Consider the following 14,694-nt stretch of genomic DNA (forward strand, 5'->3'; position numbering starts at 1 on the left):
TTGCACACAATGTGGAGCTACCCTAAGGTCTAAGACTACTGGGTCCGAAAGATACCAGCAGTCCTAGACTTTTTGTTGGAACTCATCCCGCAATTGGTATCTTTGGGCATCTGGGAGTAACAAACATTAGACCATTTACACTTTTATTCTGAAATGTTGCCCTGCTGGTTACACAACGAGATCCGATTAGAAACTGGGGGTGGGACAGGGATCCAAAGTTACCAACCTGGGAATACATTGTGGATTGCTGTATGAAGGCAAAAAAATGTATACATCGAGCACGAGCGTACCCCAAAAAGTATGTGATGCGTACAGAATTTCTTCGGACATAGTCCCAAATGGTCACCATGCGACTGTGGGACCAGGTGGAGAGTGGTAGCAGGGGTTCACTACAAGTGTACTTTGAATTTTCTGTGTGTATTTCAATGACAGGGGGTTATAAGAGCCACGCTATCTCTGTCAGTTACATGTAGCTTGATAACGATGTTCTGTGTCTGACTGGTAGGACTCACGAAAATGTTTAGTGGATGTGATACTACCTTTTTTCAAACTGAAAAAACTCAAGAACATATTTTAAAATTGGACTACGAAATCGGGTTAAAATAAACTAGAAATTTATTGTAGGGTGGAAAGTACGGGAAAGCCGGCGATGATGAATGGTTGCATTAAAGACCAGGTGTATTAAATGTCACTGTGAGGGCAAAGTACTATTGAGGTGGAAAACGGCAACAGGAAATAACAAATGCAGTGATGTATTGCATAGTGGCAGAACAGAGTGGATAAGTTGTAATTTATGTACAAAACCCTGCCTCGAGGCCTTCTATCCCTGTATCGTGATCTGTCTGACTGTGCCACAGACGGGGGAGATTTACAAGGGTGTTATATTAGTTGAGTAAATTAATGTATCTTCTGCCTAAGTGTGTGTTTAGCTGTGTGTCCAAGTGCTCTAATCCTGATGCATCTACTCTGACTCATAATTCTGGGATTTATAAAATGAGCAGCCAGAGGTTGCATAGCAGAACAGTAAACCTCTGATATTAGTTTTAAGAATATGCTTCGTCAGTAAGTGAACAATTTACAAAAGTGTTATTCTTGTAAGGCACATTTGCCTAACTGTGGACGTTGGAGCAAGGCATTTATTGTCACCCTAAAATGGTCAATAAAGATCTATTTATTTTAGTTTTAAATTATGGTATCCTGGGAGTTGATATGACTGAACAAAATTTTAGGGAGAGGGCTCGAGCACCCCAATACCATTCTTTCTGTAAGTGTGTGCATTCAGGACAGCTGTTCTTCCTCATCAACTGATACAGTTACATTTCCACTAGTATCACTATTAATTAACACAATTCTTGTGGTTAGATCAATGCCATACATGTAGCTTACTGTAGTACATTCAGAATTGGCCTCCATCTTTTAGAAACGTATGAGCCCCCCAGTTGAAAAAATACATCAGTTTATAAATACAGTTTTTTTCACTATTATAATTATTTGCAATAATTGCGAAATCTAGAAATCCTGAAAATGTAACCACTGAAGCATCTTTCTAATGCTGCGAGGTTTCAGTCTTGTATGACATCCCATGTTTGACATCCAGTGATGTTACACTGGTGTTGCAGCTGGGACAGATTAGCCAAGACTTGATGAGAGCGAAACTGCCCTCACATGATTGTGGTACATTGGGACATTTATTAGCAAGGCCCAGGATTGAACAAACCCAATTTGGTGGTATTGGTATTGGCCATGGAAAGTAAACAGGTGTTCCCCTTGCTAATCTGAGGCTGAACGTGTCTTGCCTGCCCCACATGTGCTTTTAGACCAATCTGTCTCATTTCATGGTCTTTAGCTCCCTGACAATGGCAACGACTCTCTTGTGAAAGACAAAGATTGTGTATTGGTTTGAATGGTGTGCCGTTTTGTAATTACTCACTTTTTACCACATGAATGATACACTTGTTGGTGCATAGCAAGGCAGCCAGTTAATATTTACGGTATTTGTGTAACAAAGTCACTTACAAATAGCTTATATTTTGTGCTTGTCGCAGGTCACTTAAAACTACTCTGTAAAATTGAGCACAAAAACAGCCCAGTGCAAATGTATTTTGCTGGAAGCATTTGTGCATTACTTTTAGCTACTTTATTAGCCCTAGTGCCCTAGCTTGTTTGCACATTTGCCCAAATGGTGGCTCCTAGCACTTACCTCTGTGTTTCTGCAGACGATTTTTGCTCCCCTCCTAACAGAGCTATTTTTTTTATTTTTACTGCATTGCCGGACTCTACATGACCTCTAGAGCCAACACAGTTTTTATGTTTTGTAATGTGGCTTGATGCCAATGACCATGTTTTTACCATAATCAATATTGAACATTCCATGTTTAGTACATAAAATAATTTAGCACTGTCCAGTATCCATAACGCTCATGTATAAACCCACAAATTGCTTGTAAAAGGGTTTTGTTACACATTTGAGGTCCTCGCATGATTAAACACCCGGCTTACATATTTGTTTACAAATCTAAATATGTCTTTTGTTCCTAGTGTATCATCCTGTACTTCTCTAGGAGGAATTAGGTGGGAAGAGAGACCGTTTCGCTTGTGGTTGAGATGCCATAATGAATACAATTCTATCTCTTTAGGATGAAACGTACAATTCTTCTTACTGGAAATTGACTGTGAGCTTTGAATTGGTTAAGCTCTATGTATTTGCTGCAATACTGAGTCGGACACTTAGGTGATGAACAACATTGAACGGTTTCTTCTGATATGCAACTATATAAATTGTCATCATAACTGGCATGTATCTAGAAATGAGGTGTTAAATGAATCTTAAATGAAGGATTATAAAACTGCATTAAGGGGTTGTACGTATGACACATTATATTTGCTATTGATCGCTGGAAATATGCTCTATCAGAAATTTGTTATTAGTAATGTAATTTTGGTTTTGTTGCAGAATACAGATGAAAAGAGAACTTTAATTTATCAACAGAATATTGTACAGAATATGAAAAGGTGGGTTGCGTCTTCCTGATACTAGAAGATATTTGACTAGATAAGTAGTTGATTGGCTGAGGAATAACATGCATGATCATGCCTTTTGTTGATTTTAATGTTGAAATACCAATACAGATTTGCAAAAACGCTTGTTTTTCATTGTTTTCTGAGGTGTCATCCAAGTACTACGAGGAATTGCGTTGCTCGGTGAATTGGATTCCACTATTTTGGGCACAAGTGAAGAAATTCACAGATCAAAAAGAAGCTCCTTTTATTCTCAGAAATGTAAATAGTCGACTCAAGCTCTAGCAACAGCCCAATGTATATATTTTGAGGAGTCAGACAAGACTTTATGGCTCAAACGTATTCATATGTGAAGAATTCCTATGGTAGGAATGCCTACCCATAAATCCCTAGAAGTGTCATTGCACAGTTTCTTTAATTTAAAACAAAAATTAATTAAGGAAGGAAATGGTTAGATTTGTAAAGTCATGTAATTAAAATTAAAGGGTAGGGTTGACACAACTGTTACGTTTCAGTGAGTAATTTAATTGTACTTTATATTAAATATAAGGGTAGGTTTAGGGGTAGAAATAGGCTAGTAAAATAAAAATGTAAATTTTACTTTAATTCACAAAAATGTCCAAGAAGGGTTGAGTAAGTGGGGTCAAAAAAGTTGTGAATTTCTTTAAAAACTTGTGTTAGCAATGTTATGCTTAATAAGGTGATGGCATTGTTGTTGCTGTACCTAAAGGTAAAAGACCTGAACTTAGTGACCTACAGCAGAACCTCGAACAAATATATGCATGTTCAAGGCATATGAGCTGCACATCACACACTATGCATAGATCGCCATCTGGTGTTGGGCCCGGATGTTTTTGTCTTGGAGAAGTCTTTGGAAGTCACGAGATAGGTGACTCCTCCTTTGGATGATAGTGCGCATGGGCATCAGCTCCTTCTTCAGATTGTTTATTTCCGCCATCGGGCTCGGATGGCTCGGATGTGTTTATCGCGCTCCAGTTCGGTGCCGTTACCGATACAACTTTCGACGCGCAATCCTTCACCATTTCTATGGTATTGTTTTCGATCACGAACCTTAGTCGTCGCGCATCTCTCCAAGGTCGAAGTCCTCGATTCCAATTGTTGACGAGGGCCTTTGGGCCTACCTGGGCCTTAGCATCTGGGTCATGGAATGGACTCCATTCAAGAAGTGTCCTCTGTGGGTTGAAGTTTCCCCACACCGATTTGCATGGGGTGTGTAACCTCTGCCTTTCACCGGAGCACGAGGCCAGAGACTGTGCAGCTTGTGCCTATTTCTTCTTCAAGAAGACCATTCGAGATCATCGAGCTCGAAGAACAATGGCTCTCTCATCGACATCCATTCCCAACGACATCTTCCAAGAGGGCGTCAACGTTCCAGAACAGGAACGGGTCGAAGAACACAGCGCCTCTGAAGCCGACGACTCCGACATCAAAGACCTCACTCCGGTGCAGCGGGTGGTAATTAGAGATGTCGACCCTGACCCCCTCCATACACTAATACAAAAAGGCTTCGGTCACACCTTCACCTTCGGGCCCAGGTGCACACCAAGAGACTGCTTCCCATGCCCCACCTTCAGGTTCGGCGAAGAAGCCTATTAAGCCTTCAGGCCACTCGCGCTCGAGTCAGCCTGCCATCGGTACCGAAACTCATTCATCTGCACCGAAAAAGAAAACGCCCTCCTCCTCCGTGCTGAACACTGTCTCCACATCAAAGCACTCTGCACCGAAACCAACAACCATAGACCCTCCGACTCCGAAAAAACACTCAGAGCCGAGCAAAAAGCCGCTCCCTAAAGATTCAAACAAACTTCGGAGCCGAAAACATCGGAGCTGAATAAACCTCGGGAACCCAAGAAAATACCGGTTCCACATACAGAGACTGTAAAACCCCACGGTTCCAAGCCAAAAGACAAAACCGTTCCAGAGCCGGTGCCCCGTAAGGCAGCCGAACCTAAACAGTCGGCGCCGAAAGACCAGCCTCCATCAGAAGAGCTTTTTATGCCAGATCCTAAACAAAAGACTCTTATGAAAGACCTTAAAACTGGCCAGCTCATCCTAAGCTAAAAGAAGCGATCATTGGATACGCCTGCACCGGCTCCACCACCAAAAAAAGGGACATTGCCACATCTCCACTTAGCATTCCTTCTCCATCACCTCCTCCTCCGCCTTCTCCCCCACCTCCCCCACCACACCACTCTCTTACACCATCCCCCCCACCAAGGGACGATGATGATAGTTTGGATAACACAGGAGAGGGTGCAGATGAAGCGCCACCAAGAGACCTTAGTCCACCTTCTTCGCCTGACCCCTGGGACGATTACAACACTCCAGATGTCGCTAATGTTCCACAGGAAGATGTATACCCCTCTAGACTTTCACCTCCAGAAGACACAACATGATTTAATCAGCTGCTCTACAGAGCTGCACAATACCTTGGAGTTAACTTACATACAGACCCAGTGGAAGAGGATTTCCTAATGGACTCTTTGGACACGTCACAAAGGACAACCTGTATCTTGCCTGTGCTAAAAGGGGTCATCAAGCATGCACCCAAAGTTTTTAAAGATCCTGGTAGGGCCACAGTTATCAACCCCAGGATCGAGAAGAAATACAAAGCTGCCCCTGCAGTCCCAGCTTATATTAAAGGCCCGTACCCTTAGATTCACTAGTAGTCTCCAACGCTAGGAAAAGAGACAATTCTCAGACATCAGGTGATGCTCCACCCCCTGATAAAGAGTCCAAACTCTTGGATGCCTCTGGCAAAAGAACAGCGTCCGAAGCTGCTAACATATGGCGTTTTGCCAACACTCAAGCTCTGTTAGCCAGGTACGATAGGGCACATTACGATGAGTTAGAGACCCTATTACAGCACCTTCCAGACAAATATAAAAATAGGGCCAATGACCTTATACAAGAAGAAAAAATGATCACTAACACTTCCTTTCACTGTGCTCTGGACGCAGCAGACACCGCTTCTAGAGCAGTCAACACAAGTGTCCTGCCTTGACATGCTTGGCTACGCATTTCTGGGTTTAAACCAGAAGTACAAACTTCTATTCTAAACCAACCATTCGATCAGGAACACTTATTTGGGCCTAACAGCGATTCATCACTAGAAAAAATGAAAAAGTACAAAGACACAGCCAAATCCATGGAGCATTGCAATTGCAAGCTCTCAGACGTTCCTTTTGTCACTCCTTTTACAAGGGCACCTCCAGAGACTACTCCTCTGACAACCCCTCCACCTCTTACAAGGCTCCCACCCAGTCTACATTCACCAGAGGTTACCAGAGAGGCAGGTACAGAGGCAATAATAACAAAGGTAGAGGCAAGACCAATAATACCAGATCTACCTCCACACCTACCCAATGACTACCCTCTGCTCCCCAGACCATTCCACTCCGGTCGGTGGAAGAATACAGCATTTGCTTCCGGTCTGGAACAACATTACCACAGACAGGTGAGTGAGACAAATCGTTCAGTGAGGTTACTGACTAGAACTTACCTCTACCCCCCACCATACCACCCAGACAGCATCCAATGCTGTTAAAACATTTATCGCTGCTCAAACAGGAAGTCATCTCACTCCTGCAGAAGGGTGCAATAGAACTAGTTCCCCTGCACCTACAAAACACAGGAGTTTACTCTCTGTTTTTTCTCATTCCAAAAAAAGGACGGCTCTCTAAGACCTATTCTAGACCTGAGACCCCTAAACCTGTACATACAATCAGACAATTTTCACATGGTCACACTGCAACAGGTTCTTCCTCTTCTTTCACAAGGCGACTTTCTTGTCACTTTAGATCTCAAGGACGCCTTCTTTCATATTCCCATTCACTCATCTCACAGTAGATACCTCAGGTTTGTAGTGAATGGTCAACACTACCAATTCAAAGTACTCCCATTTGGACTCACCACAGCACCCGAGTATTCACCAAGTGCCTGGCGGTAGCTGCAGCTCATCTCAGAAGACAACACATTCACGTCTTCCCATATCTAGACAACTGGCTAATAGAAGCCAGCTCATGCAGTCAGTGTGTACATCACACTCACGCCACTATTCAACTACTCACCAACTTAGGGTTCACAGTAAAGCACGCAAAGTCTCATCTGCAACCGTCCCACATACAACAATACCTAGTAGCCACAATAGACACCTCGAAAGCACTAGCTTATCCCAGTCCGGCCAGGATGGCAAGCATGCAAACTCTAATAACCAAATTTCAACCTCAACTATCTCTTCCACCTCGAGTGTTCATGCAACTCACAGGGATGATGTCCTCTTGCATTTCCATAGTGCTTCTCGCAAAACTCCAGATGCGTCCTCTACAAGAGTGCTTAGCACACCAATGGAACCAAGCTCAAGGTCAGCTAACAGATGTGGTGTTGGTAGACTGTCACACTCATCGCTCTTTGCAGTGGTGGAACACCAAAAACCTTTCCAAAGGGCGACTGTTGATAGAGCCAGTTCAACAGATAGTCATGACAAACGGACGCATCGCTCTCCGGCTGGGGAGCTCATCTATTGCATCACACCATGAAGGGCATATGGACTCCTCAACAAAAATTTCTCCACATCAACCATCTGGAGTTATTAGCCATATTTCTAGCCCTAAAAGCATTCCAAAAACAAATATCAGGCAAAGCTGTCCTAGTCCGGACAGACAACGTGACCGCAATGTACTACATACTGAAGCAAGGCAGGACACACTCCCTACAACTCACCCAACTAGCACAAAATATATGGAGATGGGCTATTCCCCAGAACATTTCTTCTCCTAGCCCAACATGTTCCAGGAGTCCAGAACAATGTAGCGGATCTGTTAAGTCGTCAAACACAACAGATTATGAGTGGGAACTTCATCCGCAAGTTCTTCAACCGTTTTTCCACATGTGGGGACAACCAGACATAGACCTCTTTGCCACTCACGAAAATGCCAAATGCCCAAGCTTCGCCGCCAGATATCCACACCCATTGTCCAAAGGCAATGCGATATGGATGAATTGGTCAGGCAGGTTTGCATACGCTTTTCCGCCTCTCCCACTCATTCCACTGGTGGTGCGCAAACTGCACCAACACTCACTGACACTTATCCTAGTTGCTCCAACATGGGCCAGACAACCGTGGTACACAATATTGCTGGAACTATCAGAACTCTCACACCAAAAACTACAACTCTCCCCACTCCTCTTAACCCAGAACCATCGCGAGATCAGACACCCAGACCTAGCACAGCTCAACCTAGCAATCTGGCTCCTGAGGTCTTAGAGTTTGGTTACCATAGCCTTCCCCCTAACTGTATGAACGTTATCAAAGAAGCTAGACGCCCCACCACTAGAGCCTGCTACGCAGCCAAGTGGAAAAGATTTCTTATATACTGTAACAACCACAATATCAATCCATTATATGTTATCTATTACATCTTCAAAGGTCTAGCCTATCATACACATTTATTAGGTTACACCTCACTGCCATTTCAGCCTACTTACAAAATAGGCAACATTTATCGCTATTCAGAGTACATGCCATCAAAGCATTTATAGAAGGTCTCAAAAGAATAATTCCTCCCAGGGTACCACCCTCACCTGTATGGAATCTGAATATTGTTCCCACAAGACTAATGGGCCCCCCATTCGAACCTCTACATAAATGTGAGTTACAATTACTTACATGGAAAGTCGCTTTCCTTGTCGCTATTACTTCCCTTAGAAGAGTTAGTGAGATACAAGCACTCACTATTCAAGAACCATTTTTACAACTCCATCATAACAAAGTGGTCTTAAAACCAATCCAAAATTCGTTCCTAAGGTTATTTCTCCCTTTCACCTCAATCAGTCTGTGGAATTGCCAGTTTTCTTCCCGCAACCACAAACAGTCGCAGAAAGAGCTCTACATACTCTTGATGTAAAAAGAGCACTCCTTTATTACATTGAAAGATCAAAACCTTTTTGTAAAACAAAACAACTGTTTGTATCTTTCTCACCACCACATAAAGGCAACCCCATATCCAAATCTGGAATTGCAAGGTGGATTGTCAAATGTATACAAATTTGCTATCACAAAGCAAAATGCACATTATCTGTTCCTCCTAAATCCCACTCTACCAGCAAAATAGGGCGTCAATGGCATTCTTAGGGAATATTCCCTTAGATGACATCTGCAGAGCAGCTACATGGTCTACACCGCATACATTAACAAAACATTATTGTGTAGATGTGCAAACAAAAAATTATTTCAAACTACTGCAACAGATACGGGTAGTCGCCGCTAAGGATGGGTACTGCTATACAATCTATGCATAGTGTGTGATCTGCATGCTCATATGCCTCAAACGGAAAATGCTACTTACCAGTATGCATCTGTTTTTGCCATGTAGAGCTGCAGATTCACACACGCCCACCAGCCTCCCCGGCTACCTTTATTTGTTCCGGCATTATCTTAATTAGATACAGCATACATGGGCATCTTTTCTGTTTCTTATAAAACTCCATCATTTCCCTGCTGGCGAAAAACAATCTGAAGATGGAGCCGATGCCCATGCGCACTATCATCCAAAGGAGGAGTCACCTATCTCGTGACTTCCAAAGACTTCTCCAAGACAAAAACAAGTGCAAACACCCGGGCCCAACACCAGATGGCGATCTATGCATAGTGTGTGAATCTGCATCTCGCCAAGAACAGATGCATACTGGTAAGTAGCATTTTCCATATAAAGAAGAGGAGGCTCTTGCACACCGTATACTGGTGCACATAGCTAGATATTAGTTTCCCCATTACTGATAAAATGTTTTTATTCTACAGAAGATTTCTACTTTACCAAATGAACTATTATTGTATTAAATGCCCCTGTCTAATAATTTCTCCAAAAAGTAACTTTTATACGAATAAGAATGTTTAGACAATATATAGAGTTGTGATGAGAAATGGGTGCATTGTTTGACAGATAATTGTTCGTCATTTGGACTGTGGGGTTGAAATTCAGGACACAGCTTGGAGATGCAATTACCAGTTATGTTGTATTTCCATTGTGTTTGTGCTCCAAATTTACAGTATATTACAAAAATGGAGAATAACACATGCTAAAGGTTTTTGCACCTATTTGTCATGTTAATGCCACATTTTGTAAATGTTGTAAGCAAGATCTTAAAAACTCTTATACATTGATCACAAGGAGGTTGAATGTAAACGTTCCAAAATCAACAAATGGTTAAAAATAATATGAAAGCAAAGATATCCCTGGAGACCTCTTTGTAGCTGTACATTATCTTTGTAGTTGATTGAGTCATAGAATAATAATGTACTTCATCAGTGCTTTTTCCTTGTCATATGTTGCAGATTGTTAGTTTTCTTAAGTTTTATGAATTCTTTATATTGAGAAAATTGAAATGCAATTACCTAATCTATTTAGGTAAATATTGTGTAAACAGGTATAAAAATTGTCATTTTTAAATTGTCCTTAAATGTTTTAGTAAATTTGGTACTAAGTTGTAGCTGATTACAGTACCTCAGGTTAAAACTATTAGTAGCCAGTGTAGTCAGTAGCCAATATTCTATATGACTCGAGTGTTGGTGAAGCTATTAGAACAAGATTTTGTATTGTAAATGCGAAAGTTGTAGGGCTTCTATTTGTAAACCCATCCCAAATATGTCAACTAGATAGTTAGTGGGGCTAGGCATGCCCTAAGTCTAGTTCACAGTAAACATTATGATTAGATAACCTAGCTCAAAGAATATTTTTGTTTTCTCCGCATAAAAAGTGTGCAGTATATCCTATCTCTAGTTTCTAAATCGAACTTGTTGGTGTACTTCCATAGGTATACACAAGATTACATTTTGAAAAGTGCTTTAATTCACTTAGGTTTGCTACTTCGGAAGTGTCCTTGTTGCCTTGCTGTTAGGATCCTTAGTTTGGCCTCCATACAGCAATCAAATGAAATTCGACCAGTCTTTTTTGTCTGAGACTTTTATATTATTCTTTCTAAAAGTTCTTTTTGAGAAATGGTGACACAATCAGCCAGACACATAACGGTGACAAATCAGCCAAAACATTTTGCTTCCTGGGGAGAAGGTGTGCCTGGGTCTTCCTCAAGGCTATAAGTTTACATAAAGGTCAGAAAGTCACTTTGAACAGATTGGCAAATTTGCAGTCAACCCCATGTATATGTCACACCGTAGCCTGCTGACCACATTGCATTAAATACACACATGAGCACTATTGTTATACGGGAGTGAGCTTGTTTACTTGTTTAATTCTACTAACTCTAATCTTGAGAGACACTACATTCTAAACAAAAGAAGTGTGAAGTTAAGACATGGTCTGTCAAGGGATATCATCATTTTGAAAGATAGTGGTTGTTGTTTAATGGAAGCAATGAGATTAAAGTGTATTGAATTGGAATACATTTCAGGTTGTGAGGTGGACTCAGATATAGGGGGTAAGAGCAGGATCACAGGCGCATCCTGCCCTAAGTAGGCCATCTTGGACTCAGTGGAATAATCGCCTTGTTATGATTAAGGTAGGAAGAGCCGGTAACTTGCTCTGTACCCGATTCCATCTGACAATGTATAAACTCTTTTCGGTCTTGACTCTTATTGTTTTTATGTGTCTAGCTGAACCACTATTTTTCAAGGTGTTTGCTCAAGATTAGCGATAGCATAATGGAAATGTGTGGTACGTACCCAGTCAGATTTCACTCTTTATCTCTAGATGCTCACCTGTGTATTTTATGCAATACGTGCACGGTGTGCAGTGCAATATTGCCAGTTTCTTAAAATAGGACTGGCTTATCTTTATGTAAAACCACAGACTTGAGAAGCTGCAGGTGTACCTTGCCACCAACAGGCGAAGTACAGATGTTATTTTGTTATAGGCCTTTACAAAGATAATGGATACAAAGGTAACATGGACCTTTCATGAGCACTTTGAAGTAGGATACATTTTGTATGTCTCACTCTCTTGCAAAACAATTTGAATGTTTCTGTTGAAAGCTTAGCTGAGTACAAATGTCGCCATTTTTTGATACAGTTTGATTGTTGTCGATTACTGTGCTCTTATGTTTTTTTATTTATGTTTTTGTAGAGTGCTGTCTAGACTGGAGACATGGAAGTCAGGTGGGTAACTGATTAGCAAATCCTGCCTTTTAAAATCTGGTTGCTGTGCAAAACATTATTGGTACCTTAAATCCTGTTAACTTTTCATTTCAAAATTTGTATTTATCCAGCTGCCGAAGCTTGAACTTTGAGGAGCACACACATGGCACTGTAATGCTATTATAGTGTCTCAGATAACTAGATAATTAATGTTGTTTTTCTTTGGCAGCAGTGCAGATGGGAGGAGGACAGTCATTAATATACATGGGTTTTTAGGTCTAGCTTGAGTGCAACTCACACCTGCTCTTTTAATCTACACCAATATTATTCCACAGTTCTTTGCTTTTACACAAATGCATATTCATTCCCATGCTATTTAAATGTTATACTTCACATTACCATAAATCATTCCTTAAAAGGCTCACCTATTTGCATTGGCAATCCCTGTTAAATATGCATTCATATTTTTTAGATGTTGTGCTATTGTATTATCTATGTTTTCCTCTGTACTCCGGGGTTTGCCAAATTGTATTGAACATTGACCTATAAACCTTCCATGGATTTTTTCTGTATGCCAAAGTACTGCAATCTGCCTGTGCAGACTGTCTGATGTAGAATGTGCCTGCCAATCCTCACATTGTTTGCTTTGTAAATACATACGAGAGAAAAAACAACTTGAGATTTGCCTTTTGTGAAAGTCATCCATGGTAAAGGTTCGATTTCTGAGGAGAGTTTCTACCAGGAAAATGGCCTGTACTCTGCTTCCTTTCATCCATTCTGAGACACCCACTTTACAAGAGCCCTCCCCCCCCCCTTTCAACATGACTTGCCACTAACACTTTTAGGTCTTCTTCCAGACTTTTCGGGTGACACTTTGTTGTAGCTGTCATCTTTTTAAGGAGGAAGACTTTGACTTTTCTTCTTGCCTATTCTTGTTGAGGTTGTTTTCTTTGTTTGTGGTAGTTAACGCCTTGTTGGATACATTATCATCCTCCTTTTTTCAGGGGTTAAGCGTGATTGCCTTTTCCAATATTTAGTTAGTGTTAAAATAGACTTGCGTATGATTTTAGGAAAAAGAACAGACGAGGCACAAAATGCTGAACAAATCAAACATTCACCCCTAGTCACAGATCTGGATTAAATCCATCAAGTTTTTTCTTGCCGCGCCATTCCAGTTTAGACCCAGCCAAATGCAAATCACTCTTGACCCTGCCCCCCATGGATTCAGTCCATCCCAAAATGCCAGGCCAGGCCCTCCCTGCACCAGAAGCAAGCATCCTGGGACTACTTTCGGGGTATCACTCCTTATCAGCGAGGCTAGCTTGAATCTGGTGGCATAGCAGGCACAGGACCCATGTTTGGGCACACCCTTCTCACTTAGGGCAACTAATACAAAAAGAACAGATGATGGACGGAATGCTGAACAAATCAAACATTCACCCCTGTCACAGATCTTAGTTAAACCCATAATTTATTTGCTTGGTAAGCCATATGAAAATCAGTCTTGACCCTACTCCCCATTTGAACAGTCCAGCTTGAACTGCAAGGCAAGGTCGTCCCTGGACCAGAAACAAGCATCCTGGAGTGAGCAAAATAACAATGGATTAAACACAGGTCTGTGACTGGGTGCAAATATTTGAAATGCTTCAGCACTCCGTCCATTATTTTATTTTGTGATGTTGCTATGTGCGCGCTAAGTGGCTATGGGTATCCCCCGACCTGGGTCCCTTGCTCGCTGTTCCACTGGATTCAAGCTAGCCGGCTGATGAGGGGTGAAACCCCAAAATCGGTCCCAGGATGCTTGTCGGTCCATGGAGGAGCTGGCCTGGCAGTTCAGGCTGGACTGTTCTCATGCGGAACCGAGTCAGGCCTGATTTTTGCATGGTAGGTCCAAACTGTGGTGACGTGGCAAGCAAAATAACTATGGATTGAACCCAGATCTGTGACTGGGAGTGAGTGTTCGAAACGTTTCAACACTTCGTCCATCATTTAATTTTGTAATGTTGCTCTGATTTTAGGTCATCGCTGTAATTTGTAAACACACAGTATGGTGCACCAAATTATTTATATTTCTTATTTTTTGGGTATGAACAAGATAAACAGTCCAAAAGAGAGGGTTTTCCAATTGTATCCAAATCTTCTTGTATTCTGTAAGTCTTGTATAAGAATTATATCTGACAGCTAACAGCCAACACGTTTCATCCAGCACACTGGACTTCTTCAGGGCTGTAAAAACAATAAATACAAACTTACATAAACACATTAATCCATAACATAAAACAGTGATAAAAGTAAACAAAGAAATCACACAAAAAAGTTGGGCACATGGGCCAGAATAGAAAACCCACATTCTATTTTTTTTCCTTATATACCAGAAAAAGTGCTTAAATTACACAGCAAATACAATTCCATATTTTCAAACTTAACACTTCAAACAGCACCCAAAGAGGAACAATACATACAATAATCAAATATCGGATTTTTACTTTTAATGCATATATACACTAAGACATATATTTGCCAATGTGAAGACAAGTCTGAAAAAACTTCTACAAAAAACCTGAAGA

At 41.4% G+C, this 14,694-nt stretch overlaps 1 protein-coding gene across 2 annotated transcripts in view; it reads left to right on the top strand.

The window, feature by feature from the left end:
• GSAP (gamma-secretase activating protein) overlaps positions 1–14,694 on the top strand; it is a 725,614-nt gene that overhangs the window by 508,319 nt on the left and 202,601 nt on the right. For both annotated transcript variants that reach the window (XR_013608568.1, XM_078679324.1), the window contains exons 21-22: positions 2,954–3,012; positions 12,117–12,148. Coding sequence is in view for 1 of the 2 variants with exons in the window: in XM_078679324.1 (XP_078535450.1) it covers positions 2,954–3,012; positions 12,117–12,148 (91 nt within the window). In the remaining variant the exon portion in view is untranslated. The remainder of the gene's footprint in view (positions 1–2,953; positions 3,013–12,116; positions 12,149–14,694) is intronic.

This window comes from Lissotriton helveticus, chromosome 1_1 (assembly GCF_964261635.1).
Source record: "Lissotriton helveticus chromosome 1_1, aLisHel1.1, whole genome shotgun sequence".
Taxonomy (NCBI): Eukaryota; Metazoa; Chordata; class Amphibia; order Caudata; family Salamandridae; genus Lissotriton; species Lissotriton helveticus.